The sequence below is a fragment of the Buteo buteo genome, chromosome 13 (genome assembly GCF_964188355.1).
Source record: "Buteo buteo chromosome 13, bButBut1.hap1.1, whole genome shotgun sequence".
In the NCBI taxonomy this organism is placed as follows: domain Eukaryota; kingdom Metazoa; phylum Chordata; class Aves; order Accipitriformes; family Accipitridae; genus Buteo; species Buteo buteo.
The window spans coordinates 16885448-16910075 of NC_134183.1; the positions used below are offsets into that span (position 1 = coordinate 16885448).

The 24628-nt window shown below is 42.8% G+C and overlaps 1 protein-coding gene across 2 annotated transcripts; it reads left to right on the top strand.

Moving 5' to 3' along the window:
• The first annotated feature begins 2159 nt into the window (after nt 1-2159).
• On the top strand, nt 2160-20512 carry WDR45B (WD repeat domain 45B). Of its 2 annotated transcripts, XM_075044889.1 has the most exons (10): nt 2160-2370; nt 8329-8403; nt 11407-11508; nt 12150-12237; nt 12773-12867; nt 14651-14841; nt 16820-16905; nt 17806-17907; nt 18431-18552; nt 18892-20512. In XM_075044889.1, exons 1-10 carry the CDS (start codon nt 2304-2306, stop codon nt 18996-18998), a joined length of 1035 nt encoding a protein of 344 aa, XP_074900990.1. In that variant the 5' UTR covers nt 2160-2303; the 3' UTR covers nt 18999-20512. The 2 variants fall into 2 exon arrangements, with proteins under 2 accessions (XP_074900990.1, XP_074900991.1); XM_075044890.1 differs by lacking the exon at nt 8329-8403.
• The last annotated feature ends 4116 nt before the right edge of the window (nt 20513-24628 follow it).

The window sequence follows — 24628 nt, forward strand, 5'->3', positions numbered from 1 at the left end:
AATTTGAAGAACAATATACCTGAACTAGAATACCAGGAATGTGAAGTCATCCTAAAAACATCATGTAAGGCTTTTGATACAACATCTGTCTTCAATATTGTTAACTGAAATATGGAAGAACAATACATGTCAAGTCTTCCATTTGTGAAGGAATTGTAATAACAATTCTTTGAGGTGATGGTGTAGCTTCATCCCAGTTTCTTCTAGGTGTCTTCACTATAGTGAGATACTGTCAAGTTATGTATATATAATATTCCTTCTGGATCAGTATAGAAATCCACAGCCTCTGTAGGCGAGTGGGGAAAATTCAAGCCAGTGAAATGCCAAAGTTATGTCACGACCTGGCATTACTACTTAAAGAAAAGTGCAATCAAGAACAAGTCTTCTCATCGTTAAAGACTAAACAGCAAAACAAAGTGCAGTGGACAGAATTCCTGTCAGATCACTCCCTCGGTGATGAGCAGGCTCCACCTGCCGGTCTGCCTATGCCGAGAGAGCTGCAGACAAATGCTGTAGGTATCGGGATGAAGCTCTCTTAGACTGCAGAAATTGCATTTCCACATCTTAAGAAAACGTACATAGCGGCAGAGACACCTGTAGTTTGGGAGCGGTCTGATTATGTTTGACTAGTGGCTGGGTGCAGGATGAAGAGTTCTCTTCCATGCACATTGCTATACTGTTTTAAGTTTCTTGCAAATTATAATCTTGTCCTCTTCAATCACCAGGTCATTAGTTTGGTTCATTTCTGTACGTGATGTGCAGTAAGAATGCCTTGCTGCAGAGAGCATTAACATGGATGTGTGTGTCCTCAAGGTCAGATTCTCTATTGCTTCTGCCAGCCAATATAAAGACAAGGTAAGGAGGAGAGGCTAGAGCAGCACTCCTCGCTTCTGGTAATGCCTGCAACAATCCCACGTGCAATAAGTAAAGCCTGAGCTTGTAGCTGGAAAGGGGAAGACTTAAAAAAAAGTGCAGACGGGCTTGTTATTTCATATACCAAGTCTCTTGACTGCCTGAGGAGACAAAATCTTGTAAAGATGCAATGTGATTATTTTACTTTTTATATATATAACTGCACAAAAACAATGTACCAGCTGGTCGCTGCAGATAGTTCCAGGATTGCAGTGAGCCATTGTAAACTGAAAAGTTGTAGTAATTTCCAAACAGAAGTCTGCACTAGAGAATAGGTCACAAATCTGAAATAGAACATCAAGCCATTGATGTGGAAGGCACAGAGCAAGTTAGAAAAGGAAGTGAATGCATGTGAACGGCATGGAATAGCTGGCATTTGTGTGAGCACACACAAGATGTGGGCTTTCAGCTAATCATACAGTTATGAAATAATTCAGCTTGGAAGGGACCTGACCTCAGCAGGCCATCAGGTCCATCACCTTGCTTGAAGTAAATTCACTGTGGAACTCCGATCAGGTTGCTCAGGCCTTGGGTCTTGAAAACTTCCAAGTTTTCAAGGTTTTTGTTGTTGTTTGGGTTTGTTTTCTGGTTTGGGGTGTTTTTTTTCACAAGTGAGGGGATCCCCTATTTTAGCACATTCTAACTGTATTTATTCTGTTCTTACTAGTTTGATACGCAGTATGCCCTTGAGGTGAGAGCTTTTTTAGAGCTGGGAGGGGGCCCGGGGGCTGTATCCTCCAGTACAGCGCTGCCCCTGGGCTCACACCAGCTGGCTCCTCACGCTTTCCCAGGCCCGGCTCACCCCTCCCAGCTCTTTTGGCCTTAAAGCCCAGGGTGATCGCCCTGTGAGGAAGAGGGGATCCCTACAGGCCTGCCAGGCCCACGCAGGGCTCCAGGGGGTAAAGCTACAGCCCCTGTGTTTTTACACCCTCGGGAGCCCCCAAGAGGGGACTCTGCGCCCCCGTGGTGAGGGGCAGCCCCAGCCAGTGCCTGCGCGACCCTCGCGGCATAGCCTCCCCGAAGCAGCCCCCTGACAACATCCTTCTTCCTCAGAGACGCATCCAGCTGGAGCAGATCCTCCTCCTCCTCCTCCTGCCCAGTGGTAAATCCCCTCTCCGCTCCCTCAGAGCCAGGCGCACCCGCCGCCATTCCCCGCCCGGCCGCAGGGGCGAGGCGAGGCGCGGCGCCGCTCGATTGCTCGGCGCTCCTCACCCTGGTGGGTGAATGGTCTCTGCGCTCGGCGGCGCTGCCTGGCGGGGTCGGAAGCAGCCGCCGGCCTGTCCGCCGCGGCTCGGCTCGGCTCGGGAGGGCTCCCGCGGCGGGGCTGAGGCGGGCGGGCGGGCGCCGCCATGGTTTAAAGGGCGGCGGGCGGACGCGAACGGGCAGGAGCCATGAACCTGCTGCCGGCCAACCCGCACGGCAACGGGCTGCTCTACGCCGGCTTCAACCAGGACCACGGTGAGGTGGCGGGGCCGGGCTGGGCCGGGCCGGGGGCGGGCGGGGGGGAGCTGCGGGGCGCGGCGCCCTGAGGGGAGCGGGCGCCGCCCGACGCGGAGGCTTCTCCCCCGGGCCGGGCCGCGGGCAGCCGGTTTGTGCCGGCGGGGAGGGGTGGCGGTTCGCGGTTGGGAGCCCGGCGGAGGTGACTGCGCGGAGCCGGCGGTCTGGGCCTGCCGCGGCTCCCGGCAGCGGTGAGAAACCGGGACCCGGTGCGGGCGGCCTGGGCTGGCTGGGGGAGGGCGGGTTGCCCTGGGCCTGGGATCCCTCCCATCCCTCGGCGGGCGGGCCGCGGCGCCCCTCGCTGTGTCTGTGTGTCTGTGTCTCCCTGTCGGCCGCCGCCGCCGCTGTGACAGGATGGCCGGGGTCTGGTCCGTGTAGTTGCTGTGGTGGACGCAGCCCCCGCTTCAGGAAGGCGGGAAGGCTGCGATCGCGGAGGTACGGCCGGGGCGTTCTCCTGTCGGTTTAGTGCCGGTGCGGTACTGCGTGTGTGTGGTGTGCTCACTTCGGGGGGAGCTGGCTGGGGGGAGTGGGGGGAGAGGAGAAGGAACAGTCGTGTTTAATAAGCATTTTCGGATGCACCTGCCTCTCAGATGGCAGTTTGGTGCTTGCTGCAAGTTGGGCTGCTTAAAATTGGCTAGCTTCCCTTGCGTAGTTGTATAAGTCTGCCTTAAAACATGTGCTCAAAGGGATGTTCTTTTGAAACGGCATTGCTGAAAAGGTAGCTCACGAAACGTCACTTTCTCAGCGTAAGTACCTTGCGTTTAAAATTAGTGGTATAACTACTTTTTTTTTTTTTTGCCTGATTTGTATTTTAAAAATTATGGTTAAAACTACTAATCATACTGGTCGACAAGATACATGGACCACTGAAAAGCTTCACTGTGTGCTTGGTTTATTTTTTTACTTTGTTAGAAATGGGAAGGCCTTTAGTAGAAAGGGGGTGCATATGCCTCATCTTGCTTTTGCAATATAAAAATAACACCAGTCTTATGAGTGTCATTTTTGTCAAATGAGGAATAGAAGGTCATCATTTTGTAACATCCTTTTGTCTTAACAAACAATACTCTTGCCCAAGACAGTCTTGCAGCTTCTGTCATTGTAGACTGTAGTTTGTATACCTGTTGCTGATGCTGTTGAAGTTGTGGGTAAACACAAATTATTCTACTGATTTTAGTCTGACATCTCTGATGACATTTTGTCAGTAGTGTATCAAGCTGTTAACAGAGTGAGCTTCTTGGTAGCTCTCTTCATGGTGTATTGTTGACTTGAAAAGAATACAATAGTCTGTTTTTCAGCAACTGTGCACTTGTTTTCATCTTAGGTTTGCAACAGAGATGGAAAAATTGATTTGCGAGAATGAGCTTCATTTTAGGTCTGCAGGGGTGTGTAATGAAACAGTAATATGTGATGCTTGGCCTGTGATGGGGCGGGGTTTTAAAGAGAACTGTGTAAGAAGATAAGTTTCTCTTTTACTGCAAAATGTTTTAGAACATCATTTTAGTGTGTGAAACTTGTTCTTTGTTGCAAAGGCTTCCTTAAATTCTGTAGCAGTAAATGCAAAATAAACACTTTCCTGAATAATGTCACATCCAAAGTATGTTAAGGAATTTGGCTTGGGAATCTGTGAGCTGACAGTATTCAAGTCCCATCCTACCTAGCCTGGCCAGCCAATTGAATAACAACAATAAACTTGAAGAAAAAAACGTGTATTTGGCTTTCATTTGCAGGCTCCCGGAGCTCTTTCTGCTTATGAGTGATGACTTTTGAACTGTAGGTAGCATGCTAACTTTTTACTAGTTTAGGACCTTTTTAAAGTGTTAAAGGGTAGGTAATTTTTTGGCAGCTCAAAGAAGAGCATATAAGAGGAAAACTTTACTTCTTCCTTGTTCCTTCTACCAAAAATAGAAATATGAGTCACTTGAGTGCTGAAGCCTAGTAGTGTGGGTGTCTGCATATATTGTCACAATAACCTAATTTCTTAGTAATTTAAGACTAGCCAATCCCATAGTGATGGGGAGATGGGAGAAATGATCTAATAAGCTTCTCCAAGTCTTAACTTCCATGACTGACAAGTGATAAAGCTAGCATCTGCAGTTTTTCTGAAATGTGCTTCCCTTACTGTTTTGAGTGATACTGTATTTTTATATTGGGTGCCTTTGCTACTTTCTGTTTTTAAACTCAAAAATAAAGGAACAGTGTAACCCTCCCCAAAATGGGAGGCCCATATTGTAGGGTGTTTTCAGTTGTTTTAAAACAGAATACTCTGACTTCAGGTTCTTAATTTCAAGCTGGTGTACTCCTGATTTCAGGGACTTTTCTAATGCTTTCAGAAGGACACTAAAGTGCTTTACAGAAATGAATTGACAAAACATCATAATAAATTACCATACCAGAAAGTATATGGGTAAATTGCTTACAAGTTTCTTTTTTGTCACTGTTGTAGTCTAAAGCTAGTTTGAAAACCTGTTTTGGTGTTGAAACACTTGGCTTATTCAGTTGATCTCTGTTAGTGGACTGAAATGCTTAGCTATAGGACCCCATGAATGTTAGTAGGATTCTGTGCTCTCTCTTATGGCTTTAAAAAAAATTTGCTGTGGCAAGGAAAACTAACGTGCTAGGAACTGTGCCTGACGTAGTCGCTTCCCTAGACTTCACTGTTTCAATTTCTGGATCTTAGGCCCTAAAGCCCGTAGATTCCTTTATGTCAGCATGCCCCTTTCAGCTTGTGGTATCTTCTAGACAGTCATAAATTTAACCCTTCCTTTTTCTTTGGTTTTAGAAAAACAAACAAAACTCACTGTGGCCTTACTGGGACTGTTGGCAAATAGTACTTTTACTGTAGGAACAAGCACAACTGCAGGTTAGGGTAATAATTCTGTAATAATTAATCTTTTTTTTCTTAAGTATCTGAGGTGTCTTCTGTCAGTGGCTCTTTGGCAGCATGTCTGTCCCCTAAAATGAGATGTCAGCTTCCTGTGGAAGGAAGCATACCTATTATTGCAGCAATTCCCTCTCTTGGCAGCCCATCTCCAGCTCTCTCACACATAATTGCTTACAGGCTGTAGCTGTAGCTGTTGAATTTGTGATCCCACTGGTAAACGCTGGGATCAGTTGGATGGGAAACACTGGGCTCCAAAGCTGACACTGTAACCCGGAACTGAATGAGTAGCAGTAATCTTCCTGTATGGCTGCTTTTTTCTTGTTTGGCTCAGGGGTTGCCATGACTGAGAACTTCGTATCTCTGTCAGTAATGACCAACTGTGTGAGGAATATCACCATTACTAACATTCCATCAGTTCTGGTGTATTGTCTCCAGTTTAAAAATGTAGATATTCCCAAGACATTAAAAGCTGCCCATGTCTTAGTCACTAGGTTAGTCCTGCAGAAAAGCTGTAGCGGTGCTACATGAAATGTAATGTCTGCATTTTAACGCATTAGGAATGTTCTGTTTGGGTTTGTTAAAAGCTGCTGGTGTTAACACAAGTAAAACTTTATGGTGCTCTTTTACTGTAGAACAGTTTCAGTATCCCTCTCCTTTGTCTCCCCTGGAAATACAAAATTATGTTGTAAAACTGCTGCTGGAAAAATAATTATATGGATACACACTACAGCTACCAGAAACAGATTAGTTCTCATCCTGTACAGTATTGTTTTATGTAGAGAGAAATGTTGCCATTGTAATTTGCTTTCCAGTTATCCCAGTAAAGTATACTGCACAAGGTGGCAGCTTATTAGTGTTGTGAATTCAACGCAGCACTCTCTTACGTATTTGACTGACAGAGGAAACTAAAGAATGATGCACTGAGAAGGGAGGAGGTAAATTGAATATAGTTAATTTAAAAGCATCGATTTCAATATCTTTACTAATCTTTCTATAATTATTATATACTTGTTAACCACTCTCTAGGTATGTTTACATATGTAAACAAGATTTTTTTGTGCTTAATTTATTACAGAATCTTGGACAGGGTGAAATTGTGCCTGTGAGTCTTCTGGGTTGGCAGAGTAGGGGGTTTGTGTGTTTTGTTTTCTTCACTATTTAGTTAACCTGTACTGTTAGAATAGTCTGGTATATTGGGTCTGTGACTGTGCTGTTAGGAACTATATGTAAAGTAAGAGGGTTAATTTGTTTTCTTTCTACATTGAAAGGTGCAGAGGTGGATCTTGCAGTAATTTTTCCTTTGTATGTGTGAGTTAAGTGAATAGGAACCCTAAGGATGCTGCCAAACATACACCCCCCACACCTCGTAAGATACTGGTCTGTAAAGCAGAGGATGTGTGTAATGCCTTTTTTGATTGCTGTTGGGTTTTGGTTGATTGGGGGGGGTTGTGTTTGGTTAGTTGTTTTTTTGTTGTTGTGGGTTTTTTTGTTGTTGTTTTTTTTTTAAAGTGGTCCTACTTGGAATGAAACTCTTGAAGTATTAAAAAGGAATCTCAAATTGGCTGTATTATTTTTCCCAAATTGTGGCGCTTTTAAACTAATACTGTTGTCAAGATCGAGTTTATTATACATTTTCTTATTGTTTTGTGAGAACATTGATTTTTTTTCTGTGTTTATAACAAAAAAAAACTCAACAAGATGTCACCAGTTGTATTGTTTCTTCTGACATCTTAACCTGCATCAAGATATGAGCAGTGGAAGACACGTACTGAGTGTTGCTCGCTTGCTCTTCAATGAACATGCAGTTTTTTAAATTGACCTTATATTAAGCTAATAGTACGCAAACAACAAAGTTAGTTGCCTGTGTTGTGAGGACCATTGCTGGCTGTTTGTGAACCTTTGGCACCAGGAATACCTGAAACAGTCTCTTGCAGTCTGAGCCCTTTTGCCAGCTTCTGAGCCATCATGCCACAGCAAACCGGTCCAGTCTTGTGTGTAGGAAATCATGGGTCACCTGGCTATGAGCAAATGGTTTGGATACCTTATGTTGAGAGTGAAGACTTCCTTCCCTCCTTCCCCCATGCACCTGTGATTTTGGGGTCTTGAGTTTGGGGAAGGGATGCATTTAGACATAGCTCCTCAATTTTCACTTGGAGGGTTTAAATCTTTGCAGTCATTGCGGTGTGTAAGAATAAAACCAGACTAATTTGAATACCTCTGTTCCAGTACGTTGAATATCTTAACGGGATTTTTGATATAGTGCATATAAATTGTGTAGCAACTAATCTTCCGTCAGCCTGCCTCTAGCGATGGTAGCTGCTTTGAACTGCACACTGGCATTTCTTTATATTAGTAACTACATTCACCCATTAGTCAGTAAAACAGCAGGACAGGACACTGGCAGTTGGATGGGTTCCACTAAAATGGCACATGCATAATTCTGTATGTAAATATAACTAAAATAATTTTCCAGAGTATTTTAATCTGGCTTCTAATTATTCCCTGGTTTAGACTTAAGCTATTGGCATGTAATTATTGGCATCTGACTCGGTAGGCTCTCATTAGAGCATTCTTAAAAACTATGTTTGAGAAGGTCTCTTCTGTGGAAACATGAACAATTGATCATACTTCATATAGTCATAATCACGGTGTAAATCTGGATCTAATAAGAAAGGAGGGGTTTTGCTTAATAATGGCTGTTGGGCCATAAAAGTTAAAATGCAGGTTTCCTTCCCTCTCTAGTGCATGGCATAGGATACAGATGGGTTGGGAATTGCTCTCCTTTCCTTCCATTGTTTTCTTACCTGTCTAAAAAGAATACTGAGAACTTTCCACTTTCAATAGAGGCCAGCACAGAGGACAACTCTTGTAACTGATTTTCACTTGCAAACACTAAGGAAGCCCGCAGGTGGTCTTCAGCTTGAATTTAACAATGCAGTTACCGAGTAACGCTCTCTTAACTCTCTGGCTCTTGCTTAGTTCTTGAGTGTATCTCGCAATTACTGTGTATGTGTATATATATGTGCTTTTTACTACAGGATGCTTTGCATGTGGAATGGAAAATGGATTCCGAGTTTATAATGCAGATCCACTCAAAGAAAAAGAGAAACAAGGTAAAATGCTTACTTATTATACCATGCTAGTTCTGTGTTGGAAGTTCAGCCTCCTCGTTTTTTTCTGTAAGATTCTTGCTTAGTTTTCACTGTTCCATCACTAGAAGGCTTTGAATAAAGCCTCAAGAAAGGAAGTCCATGCTGGTCCCTAAGGGACTCTCACTTTTGCCACTGCCTGGTCAGATGTTTATATGCTATTCATTTGCATAAAGCTGGCTGATGATGAATGTGTCTTACCTTCTTGGAGAGGCTGAATTGTGTTAGCTGTTGCTAATGTTTGTAGTCCTCAACAGGAGGTGAGTTGCCTGGTTATTCACAAGTGGGAGAAGAGTTGCTTGCTGCAGCATTATTATGTACCATCAAGAGAAGTTGTTCTGTTCTTGTGCAGTAATCTGGATGATCTAGTACAGCAATAAAACTACTGCCTTTTTACTGGACGTAACATTTCTCCTACTTGCTTAGAGTATAGCTTGCAAGAGCACTGTGAGCTCAGACTTCTAATACTCTAAATTTTATATTCTCTGTATGCTTAAAAAGTTTGGGAAGATCTTAAGGCAGTAAACCTAGTATCATGTCTTAACAGAAATTACTAGATGGGCTATATTAACAGGTAGTGGGGCTTTTTATCAGAAAACAAACATAACTGAGTCAAAATAAGGGAAAATGAAGCCTGGCCATGTGATTCTAACCCTAAATATAGGAAGAAAGCTGCCATGCTAAACAGGTTTCCCAGCACTTCCAGCCTGTGGTGATAGAAAGGATTTAATAAGAGGAAAAATGTATTTAAAATAGCAATTCCTATGAAATAGGCATGCTTTCACTTTCTAGTGCTGTAAGAGTTCAGTCACTGTTCATGTGGCCAAAGCTGACAAACTATTTTCTGTTCTTAATACTAAATTCTTCCATAAGCAACATGTCTTGGGACTATCATCTGTGATTGATAATGTGCTAAAAGGATGAGAATTCAGGCTGAAGTCCTGTTGAGTTCCTTGTCAAAACTTTCCCTGCCAGTAGCTCAGGACATATTTCCAGGGCTCCTATCGTGAAATGTTTCTTAAGAGTCACATTGCCTTTCCCGTGTGGATTCTGAGAGGTCAGACTGTACTGGCTGCATAGGTACACAGAGAAATCTTGTTCATCTTTCATGTATATTTAAACCTACCTATTCAAACCTACCTGAGATAGACAAGCTCCAACTGGGACTACTTGATTGATTTCTGTAACCAAGTTAACTGTTACACCCTGGCTTGTCTTTCTTATATCCAGGAGTTCCATGAAGTTCCCCACCCAAGCATCGCCTGTCAGAACTTAGTCTGTTCTAACATAGATTCAGAACACATTGCGCATTCTTAAATTGTTTCGGGTTATAATTCGTAAATATTTTAAGACTTTTTGTCGCGGTGATAATACCTCTTCATAACAAAATGTGCTGTCACATTTTAAATGCTTTAATGGAGTTAAGAGGAGGATCAGGTGCAGAAGAGGGTAGTGTCCAAATACAACTATTTTTAGGAAGGAAGTGCGGCAGTCAAAAGTGTTGTTGGAGAAACCACAAGGACTTGTATGAAATCTGAGGCTTTACTGGTCCAGTGCGAGTATCTTTTCAGCATTGTGTAGTCAAGTCCCAACATAGATTCCTCATTCAGATGTACTGCAGCACTTCTTAATGTCTAACTGAATCTCACTTGTCCTATCCTTCATGCATATGTCTGCATCTTTCCATTGTAGTGCTTCCTCCCAGCTCCTCAGACATTTTTGCTGTATTCTCCCATCCCTATTTCTGACAGTACATCTCTCTTGAGTCCTTGTGAAATTTCAACTTTTCCTCTAGCTTTGAAATGGTTTACTAGTTTCATCCACCTTTGCTGCTGCAGCCTGCCAGTGTGTGGAGTTTTTGGACAGTCTTTTAAAGCCGAAGTTTGTTTTTAAATCTGCTCATCTACCTTGAAGGCCATAGTCATGGCCTCTCCTGACAGTTCAGTTCTCTCTCCCCAGTGGAATGCCAAGCAGCCGTCTAAGCTATGTAAACAAAGCTAAGCCTCTGCTCAAATATCATCAAATAGAAAAATTTTTTTATTATAAAATGCCCTGGTTGGTATTTTGTTCCTCCACTTGCACCATAAGCATGGCATCTTATTCTACTTCCTCTACAGCTGAGATTCTTAAAAAGAAAAAAAACTTTTTTCCTTGCACTATAAATGAGAAGCTGTTTGCACCAGCTGATCTGTTTTGCTTTCACTGTTTTCCTGCATTGAGTGGAGGCCTGCTGGAGCTGGACCATACTTCTCACCTATTCTAGCAGCTATGGGTATGCTCCAGAGAATAAGCATTGGAGTTTCTAGTTGAGTTACATAGGTGTGCATTTTGCCTTCTTTCCTCAAATTCACCAAGTCTCTAAAGACAAATCCCCTTGCAAATAAAAAGGCTCATGACTAATGAATAGTTTTGGTATTTTTCTAAATGCATGGCATTAGCATAATAGAGCAACACCAGATTTGCAATGTGTGTGTGTGAGGGGAATGAATTTGAGCTAACTGGACAGTCTTTCTAAACATATTTACAAACCCACTGTATAATAGAAATGGTCAAGCTGCCATGGTGATAATTGCTTGGTCTCCTTTCATGCAGCGTGTTTAAAACCTTGCTGTGTTTTTTCTATATATGAAAAAGAGGCCTGTCCCAACTGCATGACAACAGTGGTGATCTTCATTGCTATGAAAAATAAAGCGACTTTGCTGAGAACCCTAATTTTAAACAAGCACAAAAAAAAAAAAAAATTACCCCCCCGCCCCCCATTCTTTTAGTCAGGATTTCTTGTCTATCACCCCCACTCTTAGAGGATTCTCTGTTTTTTAAGGTCAGCCAGGGTAGGAAAATACTATTCTTCTCAGGTGCCTGAGAGAACTGCTAGATAATGCAAGCTTTTCTTGTAACAGTGGTAAAAAATAAGATGGCATTTTAACAGGTTCTGACACTTTTAAATAAAATACATTTGTCTTTCAGAATTTCTAGAAGGCGGTGTTGGCCACGTCGAAATGCTGTTTCGTTGCAACTATTTAGCACTAGTAGGTGGAGGAAAAAAGCCAAAGTATCCACCTAACAAAGGTGAGTCTCAAGGAATAGATCTTGTCATGTGTGAAATTGCCCAAAGAACTCCCAAACCAAATGCCTTGAGCTGGGGTCTGCTATTCTGAAGGTTGGATGGAGGGGATGTTGCAGCAGGTGTTAAGGAACTACGGTGAGTTATGTTGCATCACTGCTGTTGCAGTGTTAACAGGCAGTTACCTGCAGTGACCAGTCTCTGAGACCTGGTGACAAAGTCTGTACTTCACACAGTTAACTTTGCAAAGAGACTCTATGGCTCAGCAACCTGAGGGGAAAAAGGTCCCTGGCTGGCAAGCTTTGTGGGAAAATATGCTACTTTTTTTGACTCTGCTGCCTTATTTCTTTGATAACCCTCAGAGCAAAACAAAAAAGCTGACTGTCTTTAGAAAAATGTGGTTTTATTGTCAGCTTTTGTGGTTAGAGTTTACCAGCTCCTACCTGCACGAGTCATAGCATGAAAGACTGGGTTGATATGTAGCAGCTAAATACCTTCTGGTGAGCAGGATGCCAGTCTGTAAGTGCTTAGCTATTGGACACACCTCTTGATTAGCCTTCTCAGAAACTAGAAGTTGTTATAAGGGAGATGATGTGCATCTTCAGATATGCCTTGATGATCTAATGCAATCTCTGCACTGTTCCAGTAATGATCTGGGATGACCTGAAGAAGAAGACTGTCATTGAGATAGAGTTTTCTACAGAAGTCAAAGCAGTTAAGCTGCGAAGAGACAGGTAGGTGCAACAAACATGTTCCAAACACGCAGCTTGGCTTTGTACGCTGTTCTTATTCATTTGCAGCTGTTCATAGAAAGAAAAAGATCCTGCTTTAACACCAGCAATTAAAAGTGAAAGAGGCTTTTGGGGGCAAGCACTAGGTGTTAACAGATCACAGCTCAAGTATACTGGTATCTAAAACCTTGGTGAAAAGCCTCTAAGACTTTCTGGCCCTCTCATGCAGGGAAATGTTCTCATGTGGCTACTGCTGACTGTTTTTCTAGGTATGGAGGAGTGTGAAGGGAATTCAGGCAGATCTCTAGAGCAAGAGCATATTTGGAGTCTGTGTATGTGTGGGCGGAGGGGTTCTGCTGTCACAGCTTGGGATAAAAGTGCTTTGCGGGCTCATTGCGTGTTTTTTGCAAGACTGCCTGTTGGAGGTGGGGGTAAGAATATAGCCATTAAATCACTTGAAAGCATTTGCAGATTTGAATTAATATCTATGTCCCTGTTCTACCCACCCCAAGTCATAGAAACTTCTTGTCTGTTTCAGAATTGTGGTAGTCTTGGACTCGATGATTAAAGTTTTCACATTCACACACAATCCCCACCAGTTGCACGTCTTTGAAACCTGCTACAACCCTAAAGGTTAGTTCTATACATGGCTTGGGGAATGGAAACAAGTTTATTCTGTTCTTGATGTGCTATTTATCTTTAGCTGCCTGAATCAGTTACTTAGTAAGTCATTAACCAGTTTACTTATTGCACTATAGTCAAGACTTTTGGAGATGCTTTTGTGTTTATAAAATAGTTATTAAAATTTATTAATACTTGGCACAGGACAGCTTTTTCATGTATTCCTTTTATGTTATAGAGAAATCAAATCTAAGAGCTATATGATTTCTTCTGTAAAGAACCTGTGAACTTGATGTATTTTGTGCTGAAAGCTTAATTATAAACACAAACGCTGTTAAAGTGCAGCATTCCTCTCTTGTAACAGAGCTAAGCTGTCTAGTGAACCATTCCCAACGGTGTCAAAAGAGCCTAATTAGCGAACTGATGTTGTTCTTTTTAAATAGCAAGGTATGGCTTTGTCTTTTGTTAAAGCGAGCAGAAGGTATCCTGAACCAAGCTGAGTATTAGTGCCACAGGCTAAGTATTGTGTAGCGTGGTGATGCCAGCTCTAGGCTCCAGGTGGGCGTAGGGGAGATAGGGCTTGTGTTTGACCTAAGGAAACATTTTGTTGTAATAGGTATTACTGCAAAAGGGAGGTACTGGCTGGAAGGAGAGCCCCGAGGGTAAAGAGAGGAGCATGCTCCCCCATCAGCTGCACACCCAAGACTAGGTGTGTAAGGGAAGGTGTAAGACTGGAGGGATGTAATGGTAACTGTGCAGCTATCTGCCTTCAGGCACAACTGCGCCCTGCGATGAAGATGGTCAGGGTCCCAAAGTGCACGGCCTGCACGGGGTGGGGGATTGAGGAGTTGGGCCTGTTTACTCATGCCAAAAGGAGACTGTGAAGGGCTGTCTGCCGCTGGTGGCTTACAGCTACCTGAAGGACAGTTACAGAAATGATGGATGCAAACTCTTCTTGATAGTGCCAGACAGTAGAACAAGGGGTGGTGGGAGGATCAGCTTCGCTGTCAGGAAGATGTTTTCTCCACCAGGGGGTTACTTAGGCTTGGAGTCCCCATCTTCAGAGGTTGTCAAGCCTGCTAGAAGTGAACAGGGAATTGCTGGCTGCACTCAGGGACAGCGCAGCTTAGGAGCAGATTTGGTCTACTGACTGACTTCCAGGCTGGTGGGTGTAAGGTGGAAGATGCAGTAGAAGTATGTTGTTTCTTGTAATACTCACCCACTGCTTGGCTAGCTGTGGGCTGAGTTTGCAGGAATTTACTTGGTATCAGCAGAACACCTGGCAGAGATGTGTTTTACCTTAAATGGTCTGTAAAAAATTTATGAAGAAAAAAAGCACAAGTGGCATAAGAACCAAGTTCAAACATTAATTAATACTAATTGTTTTTACTGACAGAGGAGAAACTAAAATATCGCCTATTATAAACTCTTACACTTTTCGAGCTGCTAAGGAGACTTTTTTATTTTTTTTTAAATAGCTTTGCTGTAACAGACTGATGGAGCTGATCTCCGAAAACATCCAGATTTTGGATAACCACAACTAGATTACTTTGAAATAAAGTGATGAGAGCAAGTTAAAATAATGCTACTCCCCTACTTCTCTATGCTCTGCACTTATGGACGGATCATGTTTTGGGATACTGCAATAGCCATTAAAATGAAATTCTGATTTACTACATGTATGTTTGTTTATTCTGAAATTACCAATATTTTAGAAACTTATGTTTGAAAATGTTATTAGGCTATGGAAACTACATGGTTATTCTCTCTCTCCTTTTTTTTTTTTGTCTTTTAGGTCTCTGTGTCCTTTGTCCAAATAGTAATAATTCTCTTCTTGCATTTCCTGGAACACATACTGGGCATGTGCAGATAGTGGATCTCGCTAATACAGAAAAGCCTCCTGTAGACATACCAGCTCACGAAGGAGTCTTGAGCTGTATAGCTTTAAACCTGCAGGGAACAAGAATTGCAACAGCATCAGAAAAAGTAAGAATAATCTCCTCCTATCTCCGATTTACTGTGCATTCTAGTGTAGTAACTCCTTCTAAAATAGGAAGTTGCATCCTTTCGTAGGAAAGACATAGAAATAACTAGCTGGAAAATTTGTCATTGAAATATGCATTCTCAGTCTTTCTTTATCTTTACTGCTCCTTTAGGATACCCAAACAGGAATCCAAATGCCGTGCCTGAGGTAGCGTTTACGTTTTAGCTGACTGTAGCAGTGACTTCAGTGACATTTGAATGAGATCTGGCCCAAGCAGTTCACGTTTCATGTGTTCTTCAATAACTGCTACTAATTTAAAAAATGAAGGGGGGGGGGAGCTTATTTGCATTCTTTCACTTTTATTATTTTCTGTTTAAATTCACTTCAAAACCACTGGCTAAAGAAATAGTTGCAAATAGGTCTGTCACACTGGAGAACGTAGTTCTGCTCTGGCTTAACTCCTGTTACAGACCAGGAGGGAAGCATGCTGCCTCTGCTTTTCTCACGCACACATTGCAGATGTTTTCATAGAGTGTAAATGTTAAAATGGTTCTTGGAATATTTATCAAATTGTGTGTGGTCGTATGTTACATAGGGCTAAAGAACACAATAGACTGACAAAAACCTGAAGTTACTGCAGAGTACAAATCCCTTTGGGCTGGGCTGGTGCAGAGAGATGTAGAAAGAATGCAAAAAAGTCATAGACCTGCTCTCTCCCTGGGAACGCCAGTGAAGGCCAACACTATGATTGCTTCCAAAGTGTCCAAAGGAATGTAAGGTAGATGTACCCATCTACCTGAGCCAAGTTGAGTACTCGCTACCTTCTTCCACTCAACTAAAATGGACACACTAAATTAATCCAACAAGTCTCCGTTTAGAGTAGTTTCTACTGCACAGCCTATATAGCTCAAAAAGCTAAAAAAAAAAAAAACAAAAACGCAGCCGTAGTGTCTTACCTAAGCTTAATTACTGTACGTCTTCTAAACACAGCTCTTAAAACTGCCAACTCCATTGCTAAACAGAATAATAATCTGCTGAATTTGTATGAAGACTTTTTTTTGCATAGAGGAAAAAGTTCAAACAGCACTTTCAAACTGAAATAGGAGTATGGCCAAACTGCCATACTGAGCATACTGTAAGCAAACATCTCAAGCTTGTGTCTTAAATCAAAACTAAGCTGACATTTACCCGAATCTTTCTCTGCTGGGTTCTGTTATTTACTGGTGCGTGACTGAAGAGATGCATTTGTTAACCAGGTGTATAACACAAGTTGTAGGTGACAATGTATACCCCATAATTCATCAGACAAAGCACTACTGAATTGTTGATCACTTTATCTAGGATACACTGACTTATTTTGCATCTCTGGTGCCAAGCTTAGTTTACTCAAAATGAAGTACAGTTTTCCAATGCAGTATTCTGTCTGTAACCTGACCCACCTGGGGGGGGTGTCTCAGATTTGGATCAATACAGATTAATGAGCATGTGATAGGGAGCCAATTCTTCTAAATTACTTCAACTGAACTAACTGTAAGGCAAGACCAGCCACAGCCTGATCATACCTATGGGAAAAAAAATTGCACAGTACCAATCAAAACAGGGTGTGGACTATGGGGAGCAAGAAACAAATGATTCACAGAACCTGGGTACAAAAGGCTGTACACAAGTCTACTCTCATGTTTGCAAACTAATGCCAGGGGCTGCACTAGTGCTTTAGAACATAACCTGGAAGAAACTTACTTAGTTGCGTAGCTAAGTAACAGGATTGTGTACCAAAGCATTGTAACATTGTGGGGATGGGAGGGGGGGGAATCAATATTCTACCCAAAAATTAACATTGAGAGGTTCTCTCAAATCTACCACAACGAAAAACCCAATGATGTATGTAGGGGCGTGCTGGTCAGATAGAATTTTAGGATGCGTTCACAGCTGTAAAGAGTCTTCTGTCTTTCCTAATGTAATGCTTGATTTCTTTCCAAGGGGACCCTCATAAGAATATTTGATACTTCATCAGGGCATTTAATCCAGGAGCTACGAAGAGGATCACAGGCAGCCAATATATACTGGTATGTTTAACTGCTTCTGCTTTTGTCTTCTTGTGGGTAGTGTTGTGCTGAGGCACCCCAGTAAATGGCACCTGAGTCATCTTCAAAAAGCAAAGGAAAGTTATGCTGCCACGGGTACAAGGCAGGACTCTCCTGGCAGCCTGAGTGCCAGGGCTGCACTGGGCCTGTGCGTCTTCCTCTCTGCTTGGTCTGGTGAGGAGAGAGCAGTAGCTGGCAGCTGTGTGAAGCCTGACACAGGCTATAGGGGTTGGGGCAAAGACGTACATATTGATAGGCCCACTTCTCTGCATAGAATAAACAGTAGCTGGGGAGATACTTTGACTTCCCACTGAAATGAGGGGAATGCAGCGATGCAGCCTAACACTTCCCAGAGAGACTAGGATGAGCACCTGGGGGTGAGTGGAGGTTTATTACAACACAGCGCTGCTCTGCATGCGAGAGCCCAAGGCAGAAGCGTGACTAATCCACTGCTGGAAGCATTCTCCCAGGAGTGGGGAAACTTCCATTCTTTTACTGAGCACTACTCTGGGGTAGGAGTGTTGCTCGTTTTCTCCAATACCTGCCTACTCCTCAGAGCAGAGATCATGCATTTTCTTCCAGCAGAAGTGGCAGAATGGCCCACCCCCCTCGTGTCGTGTCAGGGCAGTCTGCTGCATGGCTGGTCTGATAGACCAGGTCCTCTGTTCCAAGCACCTGCACTCACCCCTGCAGGGGCTGTTCATCCTGTCAGCAAAGCAGTGCTGAATTGCAGGAGTCCCAGCAATTTCAGGAGAGGAGCTGTTAACACCTTGTCTGCCAGGCTGGCAGCTGCTGTAGGCAACTGCAGCAGCAGCGTCATGTACACCAGAAGTTGTGGGTACGTTCCAGTAGTGATACTGCAACTGTCTGTATTCTCTACAGTATCAACTTCAATCAGGATGCTTCCCTAATCTGCGTATCCAGCGACCATGGCACAGTACATATTTTTGCTGCAGAAGACCCTAAAAGAAATAAGCAGTCAAGGTAGGGTTTGAGCCATTCTGAAGCCTTTGGGGGGAGGCTGGGGATTGGGGTTTGCCTTTCCAATAGAGTTTAAGCAGTAGCCAATACTTGCACTCCTGGAGGTGGTAAGATACATCTGCTGTGCTTGAGAGAAGCTGCAGATTTAGGACTATATAGCAACTGCCACATTTCTGCTGTCCTTTGTGAAGCTGTAGAATTCCAGCAGAAGGTTAGGGTGGTTTTTAGTGGCTATCTCTTAGCATGAACATACTTTGTGGACACTCCATATAAAGCAATCTCTACTAAAATCCATTGTTTTGGCAGTTTTTGCAGTCACTTAAAAACATGAAGCCAGAAGGCCAACTGTAGGGTCCACCTTCCCTAGCAGGGGAATCATACATGTTACCTGATAAGTAGTAGAAGAAAAAAGCCAATCAAAAATAGCAGTTAGCGTGACTTTTTCAAACACACCAGCAGTTCTAAATCAACTCCAGTCAACACCTTACTGAGTTGTTACACTTTTTTTTTCCCCTCTCTCTTTCAGTTTGGCCTCTGCCAGCTTTCTCCCCAAATACTTCAGTTCCAAATGGAGTTTTTCCAAGTTTCAGGTTCCCTCAGGCTCTCCGTGCATTTGTGCCTTTGGAACAGAGCCAAATGCTGTCATAGGTAAGTACTGGAGGCTTCCCCAGGTTCTGTCTGGAGAACCAGGGTTTGAACTACACTGGCTTTGAGCTCGCGGGAATGCTCAGCTGAGGTGCTGCATCTCCCTTCAGCTGATAACAGGAGCTCTCGCTGCTCAGCACTGCAAGGGAGTAAGACCAAACAGTGCCTGGGGTGGGAGGAAGCAATCCTGGGTGCAGTGCACGAGGGCTGACTTACCTCGGGTTCCTCCAGAGCAGCCCTCTGTATGTTCCATTGGCTTGAAAGGTCAGTTTAAGCTATAGCTGCAGGAACAGAAGAGTGCCGCTGGAACAGCTGAACTTAACATGTTTGTTTTTGTTTCAGCAATATGTGCAGACGGCAGCTACTACAAGTTCTTATTCAACCAAAAAGGGGAATGCTCAAGGGATGTCTATGCTCAGTTTCTAGAAATGACAGATGACAAGCTTTGACTGAGTTGAGGGGAATGCATGGGTCAAAGTACTGCCTTGGCTATTCCACATCTTTGGAAGGACAGTATATGAATGTCCAATACTGATCAAGAAGTTTAGCAGACCTCACTGAGAAGCCTGGCCCAACATGATCACAACAAGCTCTGAAGTAGTGGACTACATATGTTTATTCTCATTTCTGCAAGTATTCATCATTAAAATCTCTTTGGGTTACTGTCATCAACTCAAGTTTTCAAGATGTGGCTTTCAACAAGCTTGTGCCTATTGGGTTTCTCTTAATCTAAACTGTGAAATGACTTTAGATTAAACACGAGTGCCTGCCACACAAAAAGATCTGCAGGGGGCTGTACAAATGTACAACTAGCCTTAGAAAAAGGGATGTGAAAACAGAAGATTTTAGATATTGCTTTACTGCCTCTGAATGGCTGGGAGTGGGGGGAATACTACGGATAATCCTCAAATAACACTCCACCAGCTTGGCTAGGAGCAGGAGTGCTGCCTTCCCCCGTCCCTTGAGCACATCTTAGAGTAACAGAGAAGAGATGACAAGCACGTAGCCACAGACAACTGTAGCTTGAACCATGCTTGTCCTCTGACCTGGGCTAGGGGGTGTGGGCGGTGGTAGTCATGGGGCCACAGACGGCTGTTCCCGTCCACCTGCCCATGCTGGGTAAGTTGAGCGATCAGCACTAACTGTCAAAGGTGCCAAACTGTACATAGTAGCTGAAGGCACATTTAGGCACTGGCTGACCCAACTACCCTCTCCTCGGTGTGTGGAGCAAGTGCCCAGGGCACTCGGGCACCTGGAGCTCCTGTATTTGTAGAGGTGATTCCTTCTGTAACAAAACAGCCATTCCAGGTTTAAAAACCACCCTCGGTACTGGTGTGACAGCTGTACTGACTGCTTCTAAAACTGCTGTGCTTCAACTGGAAGACTGGACGGGCCGCTTACACATCCAGCACAATAAATGAACAAGGTGGCATGAAATAATGGTCTCTGCAATGGCTTTAAACTTGCAAACTACTTTTTTTTTTTTTTTTTTTTTTTTAATTTGAGATGTTGCATACTAAACACTGTTGGCCTAGGGACAGTTAGGTTAGACTAAACCGACTGACTTGTAAACTCTTTCCCCAAATTGTTATATGGCAATTAGTATTTACTGCTGAACTAAGGCACAAGATACTAAACTAGAAACTGAAATAGACACAAGCTCTCCGTTCATAGCACTAAATACCTGGGGGGGAGGGGGGGGAAGTCTTGCTCTTCTGAAACTTAATTTCACAGATGCTTCAGATCTGACATGCCAGTTCACTCTAAGATTGTTTAGCTGCAAGCTCTCTAAATTTGACAAGTTTCTTTTAGTGTCACGTAACATACTAAGGACTAACTTCTACGCAGATTTTGATGTCAAGGTTGCATGTTGCTTTTATGTGTATTTAACCACAGAAATTGTTTTGCACACTTATTTGTAATATGTTATTTCTTTTAAATAAAAGTGACTAATTTTGCTGTATTCACTGATGATCATCAGCCAAAGTTCCTTTTGCCATAGGTTTGGGGGAATAAATCTGTAACTGAGTAAACAGTGGTGGCTGTTGAAGGACAGAAGCCAAATCACACTGCCCATGCCATGTAAACAGAGGACAGGAAGCACACAAATTAGTGCCTGGGACACTGACATTGGTATATACGCCAAACCAAGTCCAACTTCCAGTGCAAACCAGTTCTTGTTCAGTGCTATTCACCACAGCTGCTGTTCTGAACCTTCTTACCTTTTAACAGCTGTATTGGTAGAACAACCAACTGGAAACTTTCACTACCCTGGAGAAGGAGGTGCGCAAGAAAGCATTAGGAACCATTCTCCAAGGACGATTTAAATCCTCTCTCACTGGTGCAGTTGTAAGCTGTTTATGATCCAGTCAGCTGCGCTCACTTTAAATAGCAAGGAAACTACGTTAACTAAAACATTAAGCCTTCTGCACAGTGCTTTGAAGGTTTTATGTACCTTAATCTGCTGATGCACCATCCCCCTGCCCTCCCATTAAAGTTACCCTCTAGTTGACCAGAGACTATGAACGTGTCTCTTGGTTGACTGAAACTCTACCAAACTTGTAAAACTTCCCCTAAACAGCTGTTCTAGTATGACAGCAAGAATTAGAATAACACTAACTGCACACACAGACCATAGTGCTGTACTAATGATGGAATCCCTTAATACATACCTAAACATATTAAATCTCACATTCCTTCTGCTTGTACTACTTGCAAATCCTTAAGTATACAGGCTATTTTACAGAAATTAGGTAAAAGAATGAGTCTTCGCACCTGGTGTTGGCTCCAGGTTGCTCTGCCAGTACTTCATCATATCACTTTCTGCTGTACTGCATTACGTCAGTAAATTTAACCAAAATTTGCATTAAGTGGGACAGAGGATAAACATACCTCTAAAATGAAATGGAATAGAATTTTAGTGAGTTGCTTTTTTGGAAAATAAGTAGTACGTTAAGTATTTGATAGACCACATATCCACCGTGTTGATTTATAAATGACACTGCATGGCTGCACCATCCAGGTACACTGTGAAGCTCAGGACTAAGACTGGCAACAGCAGCACGCTTGTCACATTGCAGTACAAAGCAGTAATACTCACCCGTGTTCTGGGCCTTGCACAGACCCAGTCTGCCTGGGCGGGATGTTAAGGAATCTCCTTCCCCAGAGAGGGGCACGCGCTTAACAGAAAGCAAGTTTTAAAAGACCAGGATAAGCAAACCATCACCCTTCGAACATACCCTGCTCTGCATGAGGCAGCAGAGTAAAAGAGGGGGCAAAGCAAGCTGTCAGAAGTCTACTTTATGTGACAAAAGAGGATTAAATAGAGGATAAAAATGTCAAGTTGTTAGCTGAAGTATTATAGTCCAGAGGTCCAATAGCATTTATTCCTTTAAGTACAGTTGTCTGAACTCGTAGCTAGAAACACGTGGCTTTGGGAGACAGCCCTGCTCAGCAGAGCGCCCTGCTGACAGAGGGACAGGCCAGTGGTGCAGACTGTTCATCTGTGAGGAAATGGCAGAATTTGCACAGTAAGTCTAAAATACAATTATTCCTGAAAAGCAATGTATTTCCACCAGCATCAGCTATTTAAGTGTATGGATTATTAATATCTTTTGTATTTAAAAATAACCAAACCTATTCCCTCCCCCTATTTTGCTGTCTCTTTCCACAGTACCTGTGTCACAGTTCAAAATCCTGAAAGGGAAACTAGAAGATTAGCCAGTGCAATAAATTCAACAGTAATTCCAGGTACTTGCCAGCAGGAGCCACAGAATACGAGTATTTCGGAACCTTCAGGTATTCACATTAAAGTAGAAAATAGAAGATTAATCAGTAAGTTAGAAAACGTGAGACACAAGCCTCATTCTTCTGTATGTAGGCCAAAAGGACTGTGGCAGACACTGCTGACCTAAATACAAAGGCTACAGAACAACATGTGCTTCAGAAAGACAGACCTGTTTTGGAGTCACAAGCTAGTGAATCTACCTCTTTCTTATCAAGCCATTTCAATGCCCCCATTTTCTGGTTTTTTTTCTTCTGCCCCAAAGGTTGTATTTGTTTAAACAAGCCCATGACTCTGTTTGTTCTGGTCTGTAAGAGATCCTGTGGAATTTCACACAATAGTCCATTCTTTTTGTTAAAGGAATAGGTTATGCTCTTTCAGCTTCAAATATTCCAGCCCTTTACAGTAGTTTCGTACCCGTCCTTTGATTTCTCCCCAACTCTTGGAAGTACTGACATGAAAACCAGACCAAGCATTCTAGTAAGTTTTTCTAATACTTGAGACAAAAGCATTTCCCCAATTCTGATGAGAAACAAAAGGAACGTAACTAATACATAAGAAGAGGATCAGAAACCAAACCAATATTAATGAAAATTATTCCAGAAAGTGCACATCTCATTAAACTTACTTTAAAAAATAACAATATATCTGTTAGTATGGCAGTCCATGCTAAATCAATACATTTTTGGCCAACGTCTTTTTAAAGTCAAATCACTGAACTAATGCAAAGCCCTGGCTACATACCTGAAATCAGCCCCAAAAGCTAACACAACTGCTAGAAGAATGAGACTCTTAGATAGAAAAAAAATAATTCAAAGTCTGGCTTGATTAATAGTTAGGAAAGAAAACAAGTAGAAGCAGAAGCAGGAGTAAAGCTTGTTTTCATCTGCCAGTCCACAAATAAGATCAAGAAGAACCTGATGGTTAAAAGCAACCCATGCACTTACGAACTTCAGACATTCCCTTAATCAATTAATTTTGTGTCAGACACAACGCAGGATTCCGAGTAAGAATGTTAAACTATATAGTTAAGACACATGTATAGAACCAGGTCAATCAGGTTAGTAGAAAGCAGCACACAATTTAGTGTAAATGAGAGAGATTTACCTAAAAATATGTATTTTTTATATATATATATATATATATCACACACATGTACATATAAAATCACAACCTGTATTAATGACTACCAACCACTCAAAATTTACCTTTGGGGGAAAATTAAGATAGAAAACATAGATTGTTGAAACTTCCAAGTTCCACTTTTGGATTTAAGTAATTATAAGAAACAACATTTTAAAATGAACCTGTATTTTAATAACCACGCAAGTAAAGGCAAGGTTTTCCCAGTTGCCTCCTGTACAGCAATCTGTACTGTGAAGTGGTTTATGAAGCAGAAGTGCTTTTCTGTCTTTTGGGATTAGCATGGTACGGGTATTTACCTAAATGAGCACAACTAAAAACTGGCATAATAAAGACTGCTACCACTGCGGTAGGTAGGTTGCAATGTGGGCAGGGGGGAGGCAGCAGCTCAGAATTGAGACTAACCAGACCAATAAGAAAGAATTAGTCTTTCACACCGTTCCATCCACAGTCCCCTCTCTGGAAGACTTGGTGTTGCTTTGCTGGATCATGCAATACCCTACAGCTGCTGTCACAATGGCCAGCACGAAGGCAGAACTGTTGTGTCCGAAGGCAAGAACATCCCACTGTCCAGGAGACCGTGCTGCTGCCTTCCCAAGCCTGCTGGAACATGGGGCCACTGCCACATGCAGCTGGATCAAAAACAAAGCTGGCGTAAGGACAGGGAGAGGGATCTCATGCAAGGAGGACGGAAAACGCTGGCAGTGGAGATGAGCACTTCAGTCACTAGAAGCAAACGTACACTTAGGTCTTCCGTATGTTAGAATTCTGAGCCTTTTTCAGAGTCATTTTAAAGATTACACAAAAGCTGACTCTTAACAGGGAGAACACTGAACAGGCAGCCTAGAAGGAGCACAAAGGGAAATAATACCATGCATCATAAAACACAAAGGCTAAGTGGAAAGGTTACATCCATTCCTAAAGAGAGGTCACATCTCTACATCCATGAAATCACCTGAAGAAATTTTCCATTTGCAAAAGAAAGATCAAATTGACTGCGGGAGCCCAGGATGGTCAGCACATAAGACCAACTGAAGAAAGGCCACAAGCGTCACCTCAGAAGCAGCAGCATGACAGGAGTCTCACTCAGCCTTTGCTATTAGGCAGTACCCATCACTGTATGAATAGTGGGAAGCACATAAATACATAGAC